General features: G+C 46.5%; 1 protein-coding gene across 2 annotated transcripts in view; it reads right to left on the bottom strand.

Annotated features, from left to right (window-relative positions):
- Positions 1–21,631, bottom strand: part of LOC141078375 (T-cell differentiation antigen CD6-like) — a 199,385-nt gene that overhangs the window by 133,163 nt on the left and 44,591 nt on the right. For both annotated transcript variants that reach the window (XM_073565123.1, XM_073565122.1), the window contains exons 6-7: positions 6,591–6,713; positions 5,581–5,652 (exon numbers count right to left, since the gene is read on the bottom strand). In XM_073565123.1, the coding sequence (XP_073421224.1) occupies positions 5,581–5,652; positions 6,591–6,713 (195 nt within the window). The remainder of the gene's footprint in view (positions 1–5,580; positions 5,653–6,590; positions 6,714–21,631) is intronic.

The following is a 21,631-nucleotide window of genomic DNA, read 5'->3' on the forward strand; positions in this document are numbered from 1 at the left end:
TTTGCTCAACCTATCTTTCTATCTGTGTTAATATTTTCATCTTGCTTCACCGTCATTATATGTTGGGGGCTGCCTATCGCTTTGGGGTCTGCTCTGGGGCAGTTTAGATTTCCCCTTTCTTTCTTTAGGTCTATTTAGCTCTCCGGCTGTGATCGAGGGGTCTAGAGCATCAAAGGAACCCCCCATGACTACTGTTAGATGTGGATAGGATCAGGGGTCTGCAATCCGATAGCTACCAACCTCTCCGGTTTTCTGGACTTAGCTTGTATTTTTGGTTTTTCCTCCTTCGGTGACTCCTTAATAACAGTGAATCCCGGCATGTTATTACACTGTGGAGCCCATCGCTCTATAACACTGTGGAGCCTGGTACGTTATCACACTGTGGAGCTCATCGCTCTATAACACTGGGGATCCCGGCATGTTATTACACTGTGGAGACCATCGCTCTATAACGCTGTAGAGCCCGGCATGTTATTACACTGTGGAGCCCATCGCTCTATAACACTGTGGAGCCCGGCATGTTATTACACTGTGGAGCCCATCGCTCTATAACGCTGTGGAGCCTGGTACGTTATTACACTGTGTAGCCCATCGCTCTATAACACTGTGGAGCCCGGCATGTTATTACACTGTGGAGCCAATCGCTCTATAACACTGTGGAGCCCGGCATGTTATTACACTGTGGAGCCAATCGCTCTATAACACTGTGGAGCCCGGCATGTTATTACACTGTGGAGCCCATCGCTCTATAACACTGTGGAGCCCGGCATGTTATTACACTGTGGAGCCCATCGCTCTATAACACTGTGGAGCCCGGCATGTTATTACACTGTTGAGCCCATCGCTCTATAACACTGTGGAGCCCGGCATGTTATTACACTGTGGAGCCCATCGCTCTATAACACTGTGGAGCCCGGCATGTTATTACACTGTGGAGCCCATCGCTCTATAACACTGTGGAGCCCGGCATGTTATTACACTGTGGAGCCCATCGCTCTATAACACTGTGGAGCCCGGCATGTTATTACACTGTTGAGCCCATCGCTCTATAACACTGTGGAGCCCGGCATGTTATTACACTGTGGAGCCCATCGCTCTATAACACTGTGGAGCCCAGCATGTTATTACACTGTGGAGCCCATCGCTCTATAACACTGTGGAGCCCGGCATGTTATTACACTGTGGAGCCCATCGCTCTGTAACACTGTGGAGCCCGGCATGTTATTACACTGTGGAGCCCATCGCTCTATAACACTGTGGAGCCGGGCATGTTATTATACTGTGGAGCCCGGCATGTAATTACACTGTGGAGCCCGGCATGTTATTACACTGTGGAGCCCGGCATGTAATTACACTTTGGAGCCCGGCAAGTAATTACACTGTGGAGCCCGGTATGTAATTACACTGTGGAGCCCGGCATGTTATTACACTGTGGAGCTCGGCATGTTATTACACTGTGGACCCATCGCATTATTAAACTGTGGAGCCCGGAACATTATTACACTGTGGAGCCCGGCATGTCATTACACTGTGGAGCCCGGCATGTTATTACACTGTGGAGCCCAGCACGTTATTACACTCTGGAGCCCATCTCATTATTACACTGTGGAGCCCGGCATGTTATTACACTGTGGAGCCCATCGCATGATTACACTGTGGAGCCCGGCATGTTATTACACTGTGGAGCCCATCGCATTATTACACTGTGGAGCCCAGCATGTTATTACATTGAGGAGCCCATCACATTATTACACTGTGGAGTCCGGCATGTTATTACACTGTGGAGCCCATCGCATTATTACACTGTGGAGCACGGCATGTTATTACACTGTGGAGCCCATCGCATTATTACACTGTGGAGCCCGGCATGTTATTACACTGTGGAGCCCATCACATTGTTACACTGTGGAGCCCGGCATGTTATTACACTGTGGAGCCCATCGCTCTATAACACTGTGGAGCCTGGCATGTTATTACACTGTGGAGCCCATCGCTCTATAACACTGTGGAGCCCGGCATGTTATTACACTGTGGAGGCCATCGCTCTATAACACTGTGGAGCCTGGTACGTTATTACACTGTGCAGCCCATCGCATGATTACACTGTGGAGCCCGGCATGTTATTACACTGTGGAGCCATGCATGTTATTACACTGTGGAGGCAATCGCATTATTACACTGTGGAACCCGGCATGTTATTACACTGTGGAGCCCATCGCTCTATAACACTGTGGAGCCCGGCATATTATTACACTGTGGAGCCGATCGCTCTATAACACTGTGGAGCCCGGCATGTTATTACACTGTGGAGCCCATCGCTCTATAACACTGTGGAGCCCGGCATGTTATTACACTGTGAAGCCCATCGCTCTATAACACTGTGGAGCCTGGTACGTTATTACACTGTGGAGCCCATCGCTCTATAACACTGTGGAGCCCGGCATGTTATTACACTGTGGAGCCCATCGCTCTATAACACTGTGGAGCCCGGCATGTTATTACACTGTGGAGCCCATCGCTCTTTAACACTGTGGAGCCCGGCATGTTATTACACTGTGGAGCCCATCGCTCTATAACACTGTGGAGCCCGGCATGTTATTACACTATGGAGCCCGGCATGTAATTACGCTGTGGAGCCCGGCACGTTATTACACTGTGGAGCACGGAATGTTATTACACTGTGGAGCCCGGCATGTTATTACACTGTGGAGCCCGGCATGTAATTACACTTTGGAGCCCGGCATGTAATTACACTGTGGAGCCCGGCATGCAATTACACTATTGAGCCCGGCATGTTATTACGCTGTGGAGCTCGGCATGTTATTACGCTGTGTAGCCCGGCACGTTATTACACTGTGGAGCCCGGCACATTATTACACTGTGGATCCCAGCACGTTATTACACTGTGGAGCCCATCTCATTATTACACTGTGGAGCCCATCACATTATTACACTGCGGAGCCTGCATGTTATTAGACTGTGGAGCCCATCGCTCTATAACACTGTGGAGCCCGGCATGTTATTACACTATGGAGCCCGGCATGTAATTACGCTGTGGAGCCCGGCACGTTATTACACTGTGGAGCACAGCATGTTATTACACTGTGGAGCCCGGCATGTTATTACACTGTGGAGCCCGGCATGTAATTACACTTTGGAGCCCGGCATGTAATTACACTGTGGAGCCCGGCATGTAATTACACTATGGAGCCCGGCATGTTATTACGCTGTGGAGCCCGGCATGTTATTACACTGTTGAGCCCATCGCATTATTACACTGTGGAGCCCAGCATGTTATTACACTGTTGAGCCCATCGCATTATTACACTGTGGAGCCCAGCATGTTATTACACTGTGGAGCCCAGCATGTTATTACACTGTGGAGCCCATCGCATTATTACACCGTGGAGCCCGGCATGTTATTACACTGTGGAGCCCGGTATGTTATTACACTGTGGAGCCCATTGCAATATTACACTGTGGAGCCCAGCACATTATGACACTGGAGACCGGTGCATTATTACACTGTGGAGCCCATCACATTATTACACTGTGGAGCCCGGTATTTTATTACACTGTGGAGCCCATCGCATTATTACACTGTGGAGCCCAGTATTTTATTACACTGTGGAGCCCATCGCATTATTACACTGTGGAGCCCGGCATGTTATTACGCTTTGGAGCCCATCGCGTTATTACACTGTGGAGCCTGGCATGTTATTACACTGTGGAGCCCATCGCATTATTACACTGTGGAGCCTTGTATGTTATTACACTGTGGAGCCCATCGCATTATTACAGTGGAGCCCGGTACGTTATTACACTGTGGAGCTCATCGCATTATTACACTGTGGAGCCCGGTATGTTATTACACTGTAGAGCCTATCACATTATTACACTGTGGAGACCGGCATGTTTTTACACTGTGGAACCCAGCACGTTATTACACTGTGGAGCCCGACATGTTATTACACTGTGGAGCCCGGGACGTTAATGCACTGTGGAGCCCGGCACGTTATTACACTGTGGAGCCTGGCACATTATTACACTGTGGAGCCCATAGCATTATTACAGTGGAGCCCGGTACGTTATTACACTGTGAGGCTCATCGCATTATTACACTGTGCAGACCGGCATGTTATTACACTGTAGAGCCCATTGCATTATTACACTGTGGAGCCCATCGCATTATTACACTGTGGAGCCCGGCACGTTATTACACTGTGGAGCCCGGCATGTTATTACACTGTGGAGCTCATCGCATTATTACACTGTGGAGCCCGGTATGTTATTACACTGTAGAGCCTATCACATTATTACACTGTGGAGACCGGCATGTTATTACACTGTAGAGCCCATTGCATTATTACACTGTGGAGCCCGGCATGTTATTACACTGTGGAGCCCGGCATGTTATTACACTGTGGAGCCCGGCACTTTATTACACTGTGGAGCCCGGCACATTATTACACTGTGGAGCCCGGCACGTTATTACACTGTGGAGCTCGGCACGTTGTTACACTGTGGAGCCCATCGCATTATTACAGTGGAGCCCGGTACGTTATTACACTGTGGAGCTCATCGCATTATTACACTGTGGAGCCCGGCACGTTATTACACTGTGGAGCTCATCGCATTATTACACTGTGCAGCCAGGTATGTTATTACACTGTAGAGCCTATCGCATTATTACACTGTGGAGCCCATCGCATTATTACACTGTGGAGCCCATCGCACTATTACACTGTGGAGCCCGGCACGTTATTACACTGTGGAGACCGTCATGTTATTACACTGTGGAGTCCGGCACGTTATTACACTGTGGAGCCTGGCACGTTATTACATTGTGGAGCCCGGCACATTGTTACACTGTGGAGCCCGGCATGTTATTACAATGTGGAGCCCGGCATGTTATTACACTGTGGAGCCCGGCACGTTATTACACTGTGGAGCCCGGCACGTTATTACACTGTGGAGCCCGGCACGTTGTTACACTGTGCAGCCCGGCACGTTGTTACCCTGTGGAGCTCATCGCATTATTACACTGTGGAGCCCGGCACGTTATTACACTGTAGAGCCTATCGCATTATTACACTGTGGAGCCCATCGCATTATTACACTGTGGAGCCCGGCACGTTATTACACTGTGGAGCCCGGCACATTATTACACCGTGGAGCCCGGCATGTTTTTACACTGTGGAGCCCGGCATGTTATTACACTGTGGAGCCTGGCATGTTATTACACTGTGGAGCCCGGCATGTTATTACACTGTGGAGCCCGGCATGTTATTACACTGTGGAGCCTGGCATGTTATTACACTGTGGAGCCCGGCACGTTATTACACTCTGGAGCCCGGCACGTTATTACACCGTGGAGCCCGGCATGTTATTACACTGTGGAGCCCAGCATGTTATTACACTGTGGAGCCTGGCATGTTATTACACTGTGGAGCCCGGCATGTTATTACATTGTGGAGCCCGGCACGTTGTTACACTGTGGAGCAGTTTTTGCACTTTTATGGGCTACCAACTGGAGATGGACACATTACTAAATGTGAATAGATGGGTGATTTTCCTTACCCGGTGTCTTGGTTTCCATTGACATCCAGCGATCGTTGTTCCTGGGAAGTGACGCAATTTGTAAAGGCATTTCTGTAATTTAAGACAGGAAAAGTGATATATGGCGGTAAGATTTACACTATGGATACAAAAGCACATCCTCCTGCTGAAGGTTCGTTCTCCAGTTGTGACCCAGGTCCTGTACCGAAAGAGCAGCGAATCTGTGGAGTAGTTACTTCAGAAACATATAATTACAGGAGAAAAACTCTCCTCAGACTCTCTTGTGGATGTACAACATATAAGAGGACCATCTCCAGCTGAAAGTTCACTCTCCAGATGTGACCAGGGTTCCTTACTGTAAGAGCAGTGAGGCTCCTGAAGTGACTACTTCACGGATTATCACTACAAGCGCTGAAAAGTTCCAAACTCTGTTGTTGTGGATGTACAAGATACATGAGGGGGATACCTCCATCTGAAGGATCATTCTCGAGAGGTGACCACCAGGGTTCTTTACTGTAAGAGCAGTGAGGCTCCTGAAGTGACTACTTCATGGATTATCACTACAGGTGCTGAGAATTCCCATACTCTGTTGTGGATGTACAAGATACTTGAGGGACACCTCCATCTGAAGGCTCAGTCTCCAGAGATCACCAGGGTTCTCTACTGTAAGTGAATCTATATTACCACAGCAGTCGATCACTACAGTAAGGATGAGCTGATGCACTTATGTGGATGTATTGAATACAAGAACTCTCCTTACTCAGGAGCCAATCATCTGACTAATTGACCAGATTTGTTTAGTGCATCATCATTGGTCTGATCACTTGTTGGGATCGGGAAATTTCCATTTTGGTCATATTAGCTCAGATGTATATGGTATTTTACTGTTCACTGAATCCATAGATTTAAACTTTGTCTCCCCTCCAGAAACTCCGCTCCGCCCATGATCGATATATAATGTTCCCCCTTTCCCAATAGTAATGATGTACATTCTGAAACCAGGCTACACCAGTCCCATCAATCATCCTTACTCTTCTGTTTCTGTAATCTCAAGACGATCACGGAGAAGATGATGATGGAGGCAAGGAGAAGAGCCCCGAGAACAGCACATGCAATGACCAAGTACTGCACCTCAGCATCAACCTGGGGGAGACCTACAAGGGAAAAGACCAATTGTTATATCAGGAGAACAAGCAAAGGGATAATTCCAAAAAAGGTATTGAGTTGAACATGTATCAAACCTGGAATTCTCATTGACGATGGGGAACAATATTCTCCCCCTCCTGGAATCCGCACTGACATTGGTGGAGCATGTCCTCCCCCTCCAGTAATCCTCATTGACATTGGTGGAGCATATCCTCCCCCTCCTGGAATCCTCACTGACATTGGTGGAGCATATCCTCCCCCTCCAATAATCCTCACTGACATTGGTGGAGCATATCCTCCCCCTCCAATAATCCTCACTGACATTGGTGGAGCATATCCTCCCCTCTTGCAACCCTCACTGACATTGGTGGATCACATCCTCCCCCTCTGGAATCCTCACTGACATTAGTGGAGCATATCCTCCCCCTCCAGTAATCCTCACTGACATTGGTGGAGCATATTCTCCCCCTCCAGTAATCCTCACTGACATTGGTTGAGCATATCCTCCCCCTCCAGTAATCCTCACTGACATTGGTGGAGCATATCCTCCCCTCCAGTAATCCTCACTGACATTGGTGGAGCATATCCTCCCCCTCCAGTAATCCTCACTGACATTGGTGGAGCATATCCTCCCCCTCCAGTAATCCTCACTGACATTGGTGGAGCATATCCTCCCCCTCCAGTAATCCTCACTGACATTGGTGGAGCATATCCTCCCCCTCCAGTAATCCTCACTGACATTGGTGGAGCATATCCTCCCCCTCCTGGAATCCTCACTGACATTGGTGGAGCATATCCTCCCCCTCCAGTAATCCTCACTGACATTGGTGGATCATATCCTCCCCCTCCAGTAATCCTCACTGACATTGGTGGAGCATATCCTCCCCCTCCAGTAATCCTCACTGACATTGGTGGAGCATATCCTCCCCCTCCAGTAATCCTCACTGACATTGGTGGAGCATATCCTCCCCCTCCAGTAATCCTCACTGACATTGGTGGATCATATCCTCCCCCTCCAGTAATCCTCACTGACATTGGTGGAGCATATCCTCCCCCTCCAGTAATCCTCACTGACATTGGTGGAGCATATCCTCCCCCTCCTGTTATCCTCACTGACATTGGTGGAGCATATTCTCCGCCTCCAGTAATCCTCACTGACATTGGTGGAGCATATCCTCCCCCTCCAGTAATCCTCACTGACATTGGTGGAGCATATCCTCCCCCTCCAGTAATCCTCACTGACATTGGTGGAGCATATCCTCCCCCTCCTGTAATCCTCACTGACATTGGTGGATCATATCCTCCCCCTCCAGTAATCCTCACTGACATTGGTGGAGCATATCTTCCCCCTCCAGTAATCCTCACTGACATTGGTGGAGCATATCCTCCCCCTCCAGTAATCCTCACTGACATTGGTGGAGCATATTCTCCCCCTCCAGTAATCCTCACTGACATTGGTGGAGCATAGCCTCCCCCTCCAGTAATCCTCACTGACATTGGTGGAGCATATCCTCCCCCTCCTGTAATCCTCACTGACATTGGTGGAGTATATCCTCCCCCTCCAGTAATCCTCACTGACATTGGTGGATCATATCCTCCCCCTCCAGTAATCCTCACTGACATTGGTGGAGCACATCCTCCCCCTCCAGTAATCCTCACTGACATTGGTGGAGCATATTCTCCCCCTCCAGTAATCCTCACTGACATTGTTGGAGCATATCCTCCCCCTCCAGTAATCCTCACTGACATTGGTGGAGCATATCCTCCCCCTCCAGTAATCCTCACTGACATTGGTGGAGCATATCCTCCCCCTCCAGTAATCCTCACTGACATTGGTGGATCATATCCTCCCCCTCCAGTAATCCTCACTGACATTGGTGGAGCATATCTTCCCCCTCCAGTAATCCTCACTAACATTGGTGGAGCATATCCTCCCCCTCCAGTAATCCTCACTGACATTGGTGGAGCATATCCTCCCCCTCCAGTAATCCTCACTGACATTGGTGGAGCATATTCTCCCCCTCCAGTAATCCTCACTGACATTGGTGGAGCATATTCTCCCCCTCCAGTAATCCTCACTGACATTGGTGGAGCATATCCTCCCCCTCCTGTAATCCTCACTGACATTGGTGGAGCATATCCTCCCCCTCCAGTAATCCTCACTGACATTGGTGGAGTATATCCTCCCCCTCCAGTAATCTTCACTGACATTGGTGGAGCAAATCCTGCCCCTCCAGTAATCCTCACTGACATTGGTGGAGCATATTCTCCCCCTCCAGTAATCCTCACTGACATTGGTGGAACATATCCTCCCCCTCCAGTAATCCTCACTGACATGGAGCATATCCTCCCCCTCCAGTAATCCTCACTGACATGGAGCATATTCTCCCCCTCCAGTAATCCTCACTGACATTGGTGGAGCATATCCTCCCCCTCCAGTAATCCTCACTGACATTGGTGGAGCATATTCTCCCCCTCCAGTAATCCTCACTGACATTGGTGGAACATATCCTCCCCCTCCAGTAATCCTCACTGACATGGAGCATATCCTCCCCCTCCGGTAATCCTCACTGACATTGGTGGAGCATATCCTCCCCCTCCAGTAATCCTCACTGACATTGGTGGATGTGATGGTGTGATATGTTATGTGGGTATCATTTTGTGTGTATTTATAATTAACGGATTTCCATAGTGTTCTCTTGTTGCCCTGTATCATTCCGTGAATTCCCCATATTGTCTAAAGTCTCAATTACCTTCTAAGTTCTGATAATTGAATTAGCTCACTTACTGTCTGCAGTCTGACTGTATCTATGTCTCTTGATGAACCCCCTGTAGTGTAATGCCACCAAGAGTGATACTTATCCCATGGCCATGATTGATGATCTATTGGATCGTCTGGCCAGTGCTCAATTTGTGACCACATTAGACTTAAGCAAGGAGTACTGGCAGATACCCCTAAAGGAGGGCGCTCGGGAGCGCTCGGCCATCATTACTCCATTTGGGCTTTTTGCGTTCCTGGGAATGCCCTTTGGGATGAAAACTGCCCCCGCTACTTTCCAGAGACTGGTAGATCGACTGTTACAACAATGTCAGGACTTTGCCTGTGCTTACTTGGATGACATTGCCATTTTTAGCACAACATGGGAGGACAATCTTAAACACTTGGGCATAGTGCTAGACTGTATCCTTACTGCCGGACTGACCATTTGCCCTAATAAATGCCAAATAGGGATGGCGGAGGTGCAGTACCTCGGGCATAGAGTAGGGGGTGGGACCCTAAGGCCTGAGCCTGCCAAGGTGGAAGCCATTAGCAGCTGGTGTAGACCCCAGACTAAAAAGCAGGTACTTGCATTTTTAGGAACTGCTGGATACTATCGAAAATTTATTTATAATTTCAGCACCTTGGCCAAGCCCCTAACCAACCTGACCATGCCTAGTAATGTGACGTGGTCGACTGCATGCAAGGATGCCTTTTCAAGACCGCCCTCATCACTGCTACTGTCTTGGCTGCCGTTGATTATAAGCGCAGGCTCCTCATGCAGACAGATGCATCCACCTTTGGGATTGGAGCAGTACTTAGCCAAGTGAACACCGCAGGAGAAGAACATCCTGTAGCTTTTGACGGTCGGAAACTACTGGATCGGGAAGTTGCCTATGCCACTATTGAAAAAGAGTGCCTTGCCATCTTGCAAAAAATTGTAGCCATACTTGTATGGCAGAGACTTTACAATTGTTACAGACCACAACCCCCTCACATGGATGAACTGCGTATCAAGGAACAATAGAAGATTGCTGCGGTGGAGCTTGTCCTTACAACCCTACAGCTTCTCCATCCAATAGAAGCGGGGAAGCCAACACCAGAACGCCGATGGACTGTCTCGACAAGAAGAACCATAGGCTCCCCAGGCCGACCTACCCCTGCCACTGTACAATGAACTATTAACGATTGAGCAATGTGGACTAGAGTGGGCAGGCCAGAGGTCTGTGTAGACTTCATGGCGTGCTCACTTATTATGGGGGTGGAGAGGTTGTGATGGTGTGATATGTTATGTGGCTATCATTTTGTGTATAATTATATTTTACGGATTTCCATAGTGTTCTCTTGTTGCCCTGTATCATTCCGTGTATTCCCCATATTGTCTAGAGTCTCAATTACCTTCCAAAAGTCTGATAATTGAATTAGCTCACTTACTGTCTGCAGCCTGACTGTATCTATGCCTCTTGATGAACCCCCTGCAGTGCCTTAATCCCCAGGGCACCTTTGTCAGGTCTTGGAGGCCTGAAAGCTGCCCCAACCTGTCAGACTAGCCCTGGACATAACGAGGGGGCTGGGGAGGACAGGAGCTGTTCAAGTCAGACCCTGTGTGGTGATTATCGTGTGAAGAAAGCACGTCAGAGAGAAGGGGAAGCATATGGACCCATTTTATCCTCTGTCTGCTGGATTATTGGAATCTCATCTCCTTGGACATTCATCCTGCTACTGAACTGCATTCGTGTTCTGGACTATTGTATCCTCAGTGTGGTGGATTGTTTATGGACCTTTTAGTTTTGCACATAATAGAGGTCTTGGGATCGTTCACACTTCCCTCGCTCTGTTGATTGTGTGCTATCGGAGAAGGACCCCTTGACAGCCTACATTCCACTTTTTTGACTGTCTGCTACCCTAGGTCTAGTATACACTATTTTGGGATAAAAAAATAAAAAAACACCAGCCACATATTGAACAATCTGGTATCTCTGTGACACGCCTCATCTATCTGTGGCCTACAAATTGTGTCATTCATTAGCTTATAGTCGAGGCTTGCATTCACCTTTTTATTAAAATGGGCAAGGCGCTTGGCAAGGGATGGGGAAGTGGACGTGATGGTGCCTGCAGAGGTCGAGGCCGCGGGCAAGCTGAAAATGGACCACAACAAACACCCACATCTTCTCGCAACAGATTCCTGTCAGAATTCATAGGGCACAGCAGAACAGCACACTTGACACCAGAGCAGCATGAAAAGGTAGTTGGTTGGATGGCGGATAATGCTTCCAGTCCCTTTGCCACCACCACCAGCACCCTGTCTTCCACATGGTCAAGTCTGAGTAGCCGTGACTCTGGACCACATATTCCTCACCCTGATCCTCCTTCCCACCATGCTGAGTGCCTTGAGACAACTGATCCAACACTTGTACACTCCAAACAGCTGTTCACTTTTCCATTTATCGATTTGGGCCTCTCTCCCAGACCACTTGAAGTTGGGTAAGATGAGATCGCATGCAGCGATGCCCAAATATTTGAGCAACCACGGTCACATGAAGGCGATGGTGGGAACGTGTTACAAGAGGTGGACGATGATGAGACACAATTGCCAGAAACTCAGGAGGAGGATCAGGGTGCTGAAGTGGAAGAAGAGGTGGTGGATGATATAGTTACTGATCCAACCTGGCAGGAGGACATGCAGAGCGAGGACAGCAGCACACAGCGGGATGAAGTCGCAGCACCCCAACAGGCAGGAAGATGCAGTGTGGTGGCCGCAGACAGAAGGCAGCCAACCATTCCACGCAACACCAACATGACGATCTTCCCGAGTCTGGTCATTTTTAAAGAGTCTGCCGATAACCCCAAACAGGCCATTTGCACCACCTGCCATGCCCGCATCAGCAGAGTTGCAAAACTACCAGCCTGACCACCACCAGCATGATCATGCACATGGCAGCAAAGCACCCGACTTTGTGGGGCGAACCACAGGCACCAGGAACAGTGTCTACGGGTAACAACACTGCTTCTTCCACTGTTGTACGTGAAAGCCAATCCTCTGTCCACGGTGCATGTGAAGATGCCTTCTGCCCTGCACCTGCCGTTACCAACACTCAACTAGCACTATCATTGAGCACGTCCTCGTCCTTGTCCCAGCACAGCCTTGTTGTCCATACCACAGTCATTGGAGCTCAAGCGGAAGTACGCCTCCAACGCCCCACCGGCCACAGTACTAAATTCACAAATTTCTCCTATGTTTGCGCTTGAAATGTTGCCTTTTAGGCTCGTGGAGGTGGAAGCTTTCCGTAACCTGATAGCGGCGGCCGTCCCAAGGTACTCGGTCCCCACTATTTCTCCCGGTGAGCCGTCCTGGCATTATACAAGCACATGTCCCACAACATTATCAGTGCCCTCAACAATGCTGTTACTGGGAAAGTCCACCTAACCACAGACACGTAGACAAGTGCTCGTGGGCAGGGACGTTACATCTCGCTGATGGCACACTGGATTAACATAGTGGAAGCTGGGACCCAGTCAGGCCTTGGACTAATTATATAGAAAAAGGAATATAACATAATTTTTGTGAACATGTATTCCCATAAAAATTAGATTTTAATGATAAATTTAAAAACACCTATTCCCGTGAGCAAATGATAAACAAGACAAAAAAATTATATACAAAAAAGCCCTATTAATGGCTACAATAAACTATCTGTACCCTTTCTTGCCGTGGAGGTTGGCACCCTAATAGATACGATTGTTTGTCGCCCCCACTCAACGTCGACTGACCCTGTCTCCCCTATCTCACCCTAGTGACACAGGTGGGAAAACAATGTCAAATAGAAAAGAAATGAAGGAAGGGAAAAAAAGGAAAACCTTTTTAAAATAGAAAAAATAGCCACAATAAAAAGGTATGCCCAAACCTAGATTATAATAGGGCTGACCACTGACATTTAACCTCACAAACATGGAAATGTCAAAAACAATTATTATTGCCTACTATAGAACAATGGGCCAAAAAACCACCATTCATTGCTCAGAGCATATTTCACAGAATATACATGCACCAAGGACATAAATAGTCCGAAAAATAGAATATAACAGTATATGGCGGAAAAAGGATAGTCGCCTCTGATAATTAGAATAACCACAGGTGGTGCAATAGAATAAACATGATATTAAATTGTCCCATTACAGACACATAGATGAAAACATAAATCAAACACCACCTAGTGGTTTTACTTATCATTTAAAGTCGCCCCGACGCGTTTCCCCGGTGTAAGGGTTCATCAGGAGGCCGCAGACTTTAGTACCACTGATTCTGGATATACTCCATGATGCCCCAGATAACAAGATGTAAAAAGGGCTTTTTTGTATACAATTTTTTTGTCTTGTTTATCATTTGCTCACGGGAATAGGTGTTTTTAAATTTATCATTAAAATCTAATTTTTATGGGAATACATGTTCACAAAAACCAGTCAGACCTTGGGAATGTGCACGTCCTCCCAAGCCGAAGGATTGCGGTCCCTACGACAATCTGGGTTGCCCCCACAGTCTACAGCTCCTGTACCTCCTCTTCAGCCTCCATCTCACAAAGTAGCACATCAGTCACAAGCTGGAAGCACTGCAGCACTGCCTCAGCCAAGCGCCAACAGGCTGTGCTGAAGCTAATATGCTTAGGTGACAAACCGCACAATGCTGAAGAGTTGTGGACAGCTCTGAAAGAGCAGGCAGATCTGTGGCTGACACCGCTGAGCCTACAGCCAGGCATGGTCGTGTGTGACAATGGCCGGAAACTGGTGGCGGCTCTGAGAAGAGACGAGCTCACACACGTGCCATGCCTGGTCAATGTGCTTAACCTCGTGGTTCAGCATTTTCTCAAAAGCTACCCAGAGCTGCTGGATCTGCTTGTGAAAGTACACCACCTGTGTGCCCATTTTAGAAAGTAAGCTACAGCTTCAGCCTCCCTTGCCGTGCTTCAGCAACGTTTGCAGCTTCCGGCTCACCGACTGGTGTGTGATGTCCCCACGCATTGGAACTCTACACTGCATATGTTGGAAAGGATTTGTGAGCAGAAGAGGGCAGTTGTTGACTATCAGCATCAACAAGACCGTCGTTATTCAGTTCAGACTCCACACATAAGACTTCAGGAATGGACATGGATGTCAGACATCTGTAACATCCTGCAACTTTGAGGAGTCCACCAAGATGATGAGCGGTGATGATGCCATAATTAGCGTCACCATCCCGCTTCTCTGCATTCTGAAAAGCTCTTTGCTCACAATGAAAGAGGATGCATTGCAGGCAGAGCATGAGGACATGTAGCAAGGAACCATGCAGGGTGATTACACACAGCCCAGCCTCATGTCATCCCAACATGGATTGGTTGACAATGAGGAAGGGGAGGAGGAAGAACAGAAGCTACTTTCATGCGATATAGATGGTACTACAAGCACAACTGTCATACCGTCTGTTCAGCGTGGATGGCCTGAGGACAGGGAGGAGGAGGACACCTTGGTCAGTCGTCCTGTTGGTGAGGACATGGAAGTCTTGCCTGTTACCAGTTTGGCACGCATGGCTAACTTTATGTTGTGCTGCCTTTCCCATGACAATCGTATTCTAAAAATTTTAGGTGACAGTCATTACTGGGTAGTGACACTTTTAGACCCATGCTACAAGGAGAACTTTCAATCTCTTGTTCCAGAGGCAGACAGGTGTACTAAAATTGTGCAGTACCAGAGGGCCATTGTTGCGGAATTATTAAAAAAATTCCCATCTGAAAATGCTGGTGGCTGACGTCACAGTGTGTTGGACAACCAAGGAGTACAGGCGAGAGAGACATAACTCAAATCCAGTAGTAGCAGGGCAACACTGGCAAATTTCTGGGATAGTTTTTTCAGACCCTCCCATTGCCCTGGCCCAGAGTCGCAGGGTAACGTCACAAGAATGGAATGTTTTGGAAGATACTGAGGGAGTACTCTGCTGACCGTACCAACGTCCTCCGTGATTCCTCTGTGCCTTTTAAATATTGGGTATCCAAGCTGGACATGTGGCATGAACTGGCTGTTTATGCTTTGGAGGTCCTGTCCTGCCCTGCCGGTAGCGTTTTAGTGCCGCTGGTGGAATTATAACCGATAAGCGCATTCGCCTGTAAACTGAAAATGCAGACAGGGGAAGAGTCTTGAGGAGATCATTTGCATATTCCCAGTGCCTTCTGGGATAAGTGAAGAGTCTCCGCGAGCTCAACGATCACTGGGTTTTGGCCGTTGCAGCTGAAAAGAGGAAATCGGAAAACCAGGGGAAGAGTCTTGAGGAGATCATTTGCATATTCCCAGTGCCTTCTGGGATAAGTGAAGAGTCTCCGCGAGCTCAACGATCACTGGGTTTTGGCCGTTGCAGCTGAAAAGAGGAAATCGGAAAACCAGGGGAAGAGTCTTGAGGAGATCATTTGCATATTCCCAGTGCCTTCTGGGATAAGTGAAGAGTCTCCGCGAGCTCAACGATCACTGGGTTTTGGCCGTTGCAGCTGAAAAGAGGAAATCGGAAAACCAGGGGAAGAGTCTTGAGGAGATCATTTGCATATTCCCAGTGCCTTCTGGGATAAGTGAAGAGTCTCCGCGAGCTCAACGATCACTGGGTTTTGGCCGTTGCAGCTGAAAAGAGGAAATCGGAAAACCAGGGGAAGAGTCTTGAGGAGATCATTTGCATATTCCCAGTGCCTTCTGGGATAAGTGAAGAGTCTCCGCGAGCTCAACGATCACTGGGTTTTGGCCGTTGCAGCTGAAAAGAGGAAATTGGAAAACCAGGGGAAGAGTCTTGAGGAGATCATTTGCATATTCCCAGTGCCTTCTGGGATAAGTGAAGAGTCTCCGCGAGCTCAACGATCACTGGGTTTTGGCCGTTGCAGCTGAAAAGAGGAAATCGGAAAAACCGCGCGCGAAATTTGGCTCATCTTTCATCGTTTTTAAGAAATCTCAAGATGGAAGAGGCCAGGAGCCATTTGGTGAGCTGCATTTCTTGCTACATGTTCACAGATTTACCAGTGGAAAAGCCAAACTTCACATGCCACAAATGCAAGCTTGTGTCCCTGTTGGAGGAAAAGTTGCAAAATCTCGAAGAGAGGTTAGCTACGTTGAAGATCATTAAGGAAGGTGAAGAGTTCTTGGACAGAGCACAATTATCTCTTCATGTTACAGAAAGAGAAGAAATTCGAAGTGCACCTGAAGAAACAGAGGAATGGAGACATGTGACCCAGAGAAGCAGGAGGATCAGGAGGCAGTCAGCACCCATACTGCTCAGAAACCAGTACCAGGCTCTCACGCAGGAAAACGATGAAGAAATACATCAGGATAAGACTTTGCCAACAAACAGCAACCTTGTACGCCTTCAGAGTCCTCCTGGATGGAGAAAGAAAATTGTTGTGAAGAAGAAACGGAGAGTGGTGGTCATGGGGGATTCCCTGCTGAGAGGAACAGAGGCCGCTATCTGCAGACCGGATATTACTACAAGAGAAATGTGCTGTCTTCCAGGTGCAAAACTTAAAGATGTGTCTGACAGGATATCAGGACTCTTCAGACCTACAGATGACTACCCATTCCTGCTACTACATGTGGGGACAAATGACACCGCAAGAAACGACCTGGAAACCATCTGCAGAGACTTTGAAGACTTAGGCAAGAAAGTGAAAGAACTGGGAGCGCAGGTGGTCTTCTCTTCCATCCTCCCAGTGGATGGCCATGGAACAAGGAGGTGGAATAAGATTCTGCAGGTGAACAACTGGCTACGTCGATGGTGCCGTCAGCAACGATTTGGATTTCTGGATCACGGAGTGAACTACTTATACGATGGACTACTTGCTAGAGATGGGGTGCACCTTACGAAGACTGGAAAGCATGTATTTGGAAGTCGCCTTGCTACACTTGTAAGGAGAGCTTTAAACTAGAACAACATGGGAAGGGAAGCAAAAGACCAGAAAAAGCCATACACCTGACAAATGCTATTGAGAACTCTGCTATTAGAAGTGGAAAGGAAGAACAAAGACGAAAGAATCTAATTAATAAAAATATTGGAGATAGAGAAACCAATCACAAACTAAAATGTTTCTATACTAATGCACAAAGCATGGGCAACAAACAAGGAGAATTGGAACTACTAACACAGGAACAGAAATATGATGTAATTGGAATCACTGAAACTTGGTGGGACAATACACATGATTGGAATACAAGACTAGAAGGATACAACTTATTTGCAAGAAACAGACTTGATAAACGAGGAGGGGGTGTCGCATTGTATGTTAGAAACACGTATATCTGCACAGAGATTGAAGCTTCAGAGACTGGGAGTTCTGTGGAAACTGTTTGGGTAAGAATACAAGGACAGAACAATGGAAAGGACACCATTGTAGGTATTTACTACAGGCCGCCTGTGCAAGCTGAAGATATGGATGAACTCTTTATGCATCAGATGGCCAAGTTCTCCAAAAAATATGACATAGTTGTCATGGGAGATTTCAACTATCCAGACATTTGTTGGGAATCTCTCTCAGGCAAAACTAACAGGTCAAGGAAATTCTTATCCTCTCTTGCTGACAACTTTATCTTCCAAAAGGTAAGGGAGAAAACAAGGGGAACTGCTACCTTGGATCTAATCCTTATAAACAGGGAGGAAATGGTTGAGGAGGTAAAAGTGGCTGGGACCCTAGGAGGTAGCGACCATGCTATTTTAGAATTTTGGATTACTAGAGGTGGAAGACCTGTGAAGACTCAGACGTTAAGGTTAGATTTCAGAAAGGCAGATTTTAAGGGATTCAGAAAGAGAATTGGAGGGATCCAATGGCTGGATATCCTTAAAGACAAAAATGTCCAGGAAGGATGGGAAATCTTGAAAAATGAAATTCTCAAAGCACAGTTGTTAACAATTCCGAAAAGAGGGAAGAATAGGAAGCATTTAAGGAAACCAGGATGGATGAACACAGAACTTAAGCACATGCTAAAAAGGAAGAAAAAAATGTTTATAAAATGGAAAGAGGGAGGCATATCTAAAGAAGAATATAATGCTGTCTGCAGAACCTGCAGGGCACAAATCAGATTAGCTAAAGCTGAAAATGAACTGAGGCTTGCAAGAGATGTCAAAAGCAATAATAAAGGATTTTGGGGATATGTCAAAAGTAAAAGAAAAGTCAAAGATGCTATAGGATTTTTACAGGATGAAAATGATGAAATGGTAAGACAGGATGTTGAGAAGGCTGAACTTTTAAATTCCTATTTTGCATCTGTTTTCTCTCAGAAAGGAAATGCAACATCAACTGTTATTCACTGTCCTATTAAGGGAATAGAAGAATCCAGGATATCTATAAACAGAAAGATAGTGAGGAAACACTTAGCTAACCTAAATGAATTCAAGTCTCCAGGTCCAGATGAATTACACCCCAGAGTACTGAAGGAGATAGCAGAAGAAATTTTTGAACCCCTCTCCATAATCTTTGAAAATTCTTGGAGAACAGGAGAAGTGCCAGAAGACTGGAGAAGAGCAAATGTTGTTCCTATCTTCAAAAAGGGGAAGAAGGTGGACTCAGGCAACTATAGGCCGGTGAGTCTGACTTCTATACCAGGAAAGATCTTTGAACAAATTATTAAACAACATGTATGTCAATACCTGGATAAGAATGAAGTGATTAAACAGAGTCAGCATGGGTTTCTAACTAATAAGTCATGTCAGACTAACTTAATTTCCTTCTATGACGGTATCACTGATTGGGTGGATCAAGGAAATGCTGTAGATATAGTATATCTTGACTTCAGCAAAGCATTTGACAAAGTCTCTCATACAATCCTTATTGAAAAAATGACTAAGTATGGAATGGACAAGGCAACTGTTAGGTGGATTCATAACTGGCTTAGTGATCGGACCCAAAGAGTGGTCGTAAATGGCTGCACATCCAGTTGGAAGAATGTCTCAAGTGGGGTACCACAGGGCTCTGTCCTGGGCCCTGTATTGTTCAACATCTTTATCAACGATTTAGATGAAGGAATTGAGGGTAAACTGATTAAATTTGCTGATGACACAAAGCTAGGAGGGATAGCTAATACTAGAGAAGAGAGAGAGAGGATTCAAAAAGATTTAAATAAACTGGAGAAGTGGGCAGCAACTAACAGAATGGTTTTTAACAGGGAGAAATGCAAAGTACTACATCTGGGCAATAAAAATGAAAAAAGCATATATAGAATGGGAGGAATAGGGCTAAGTGACAGCACATGTGAAAAAGACTTGGGTATACTAATAGATCACAGACTGAATATGAGTCAACAGTGTGATGCAGCAGCAAAAAAGGCAAATGCAATTCTAGGATGTATTAACAGAAGCATACAGTCTAGATCACGTGAAGTCATTATTTCCCTCTACTCCTCTTTGGTCAGACCTCATCTGGAATATTGTGTCCAGTTTTGGGCACCACATTTTAAAAAAGACATCAACAAACTGGAGCAAGTTCAGAAAAGAGCGACCAGAATGGTGACCGGTCTGCAAACCCTGTCTTATGAGGAAAGGTTGCAGGATTTGGGAATGTTTAGTTTGCAAAAGAGAAGACTGAGAGGAGACTTAATAGCTGTCTACAAATATCTAAAGGGCTGTCACATTGTAGAAGGATCAACTTTATTCTCATTTGCACAAAGAAAGACTAGAAGCAATGGGATGAAACTGAATGGGAAGAGACACAGATTAGATATTAGAAAAAACTTTTTGACAGTTAGAGTGATCAATGAGTGGAACAGGCTGCCACGAGAAGTGGTGAGTTCTCCTTCAATGGAAGTCTTCAAACAGAGGCTGGACAGACATCTGACTGGGATGATTTAGCGAATCCTGCTTTGAGCAGGGGGTTGGACCAGATGGCCCAGGAGGTCCCTTCCAACTCTACGATTCTATGATTCTATGATTCTATGATTATAAAAATGAACAAGGGCTGGACTGGGCAAGACTTCTCTACACCACCAAATGACAGCAAAACATAACCTCCAATACAGTGTCTTTTTGGGAGGTGCACCTCTTCACACCCACACATGGGTATATGCTTCCTGATTTTAGCTATTTGGTGTCCTCCTCCTCCTTCTCCTCATCCTCATCATCCACCACCACTAGAACGCCAGGGTGAATGTGTTATGTGATGCTACAGCCAGTCTATTTTTTTGCAAGGGTGTTCTCATGGAGAAATGTTTGTCTGCCCATGCATTTAGTGTATGGGCATTCCAAGTATAGGAGACCGGCTCCTTTAAATTGGGAAAACATTCATAGGAGGACATCCTCCACATCTCTTCAGACACCACCACTAGAACACGAGGGTGAATTTATTCCGTGATGCAACAGCCACGCTATTGTTTGCAAAGGGGTGTTTTGAGGTCTCTTCAGAGTTCACCTATCGTTTTTTGTGTCTCCCACCTCCCAATGAGGAGTTCAAATAAATATCAATTAAAAAAATCATAGAGTTAGATAGGAAGAGCAAATAGATAGTTGTGGTATAGCACTGCGCCCTGCCAATACTAGAGTAATTTTTTTTTTTTAAATTACCAGCATTACCTAACAAATTTTACATGCAGATGAAGTGGATATAAAACCACAATTTGTGTCCTCCCAGCATTCCTCTGTACACATCTCAGTATTTAGATCATTATTACCATGACCTCATTCCCTTCTCCAGTTCTCTGTCTTTATATCACAGATGTCACAAAATGCTTCAGCCGCAGGGCAAAAAGTATTTCCTACGATTTTACAGTTCTGGATTACATTTGTACAGTGTGAAACATTAATTAGGCCTAAAAAATGTATTTGTCTAAAACAGAGTCGGTGGACACTTAGTAATTCCCCCCACCATTTAAAGGAATATGAAGGTCTTGAGATCCATTTGTAGGAATTCCAATAAATAAAAGTACCAAACAACAAATATCTTTTCAGTTGAAAAAGATTATTGAAGGAATGAAAACAAGTTATTCAACATTTATTTAGCTTCCCTTTAGAGCACAGTAGAACCATAATCGTGCTGCATGACAATACTAGAGCAAGGGGAAAACAGAAATTCTTGATGCAATAACGCAACAGCCCCCCAACAAGGGTGAACTGTACTACAATGCTGGGAACAGGATAAATTGTCCAATGTCTGATGCCACACTCCTTAAAAACATCAACTACCTCCT

The sequence above is a fragment of the Dendrobates tinctorius genome, unplaced genomic scaffold, assembly GCF_039654945.1.
Source record: "Dendrobates tinctorius isolate UK_male_01 unplaced genomic scaffold, ASM3965494v1 ptg000548l, whole genome shotgun sequence".
NCBI classification, from domain to species: domain Eukaryota; kingdom Metazoa; phylum Chordata; class Amphibia; order Anura; family Dendrobatidae; genus Dendrobates; species Dendrobates tinctorius.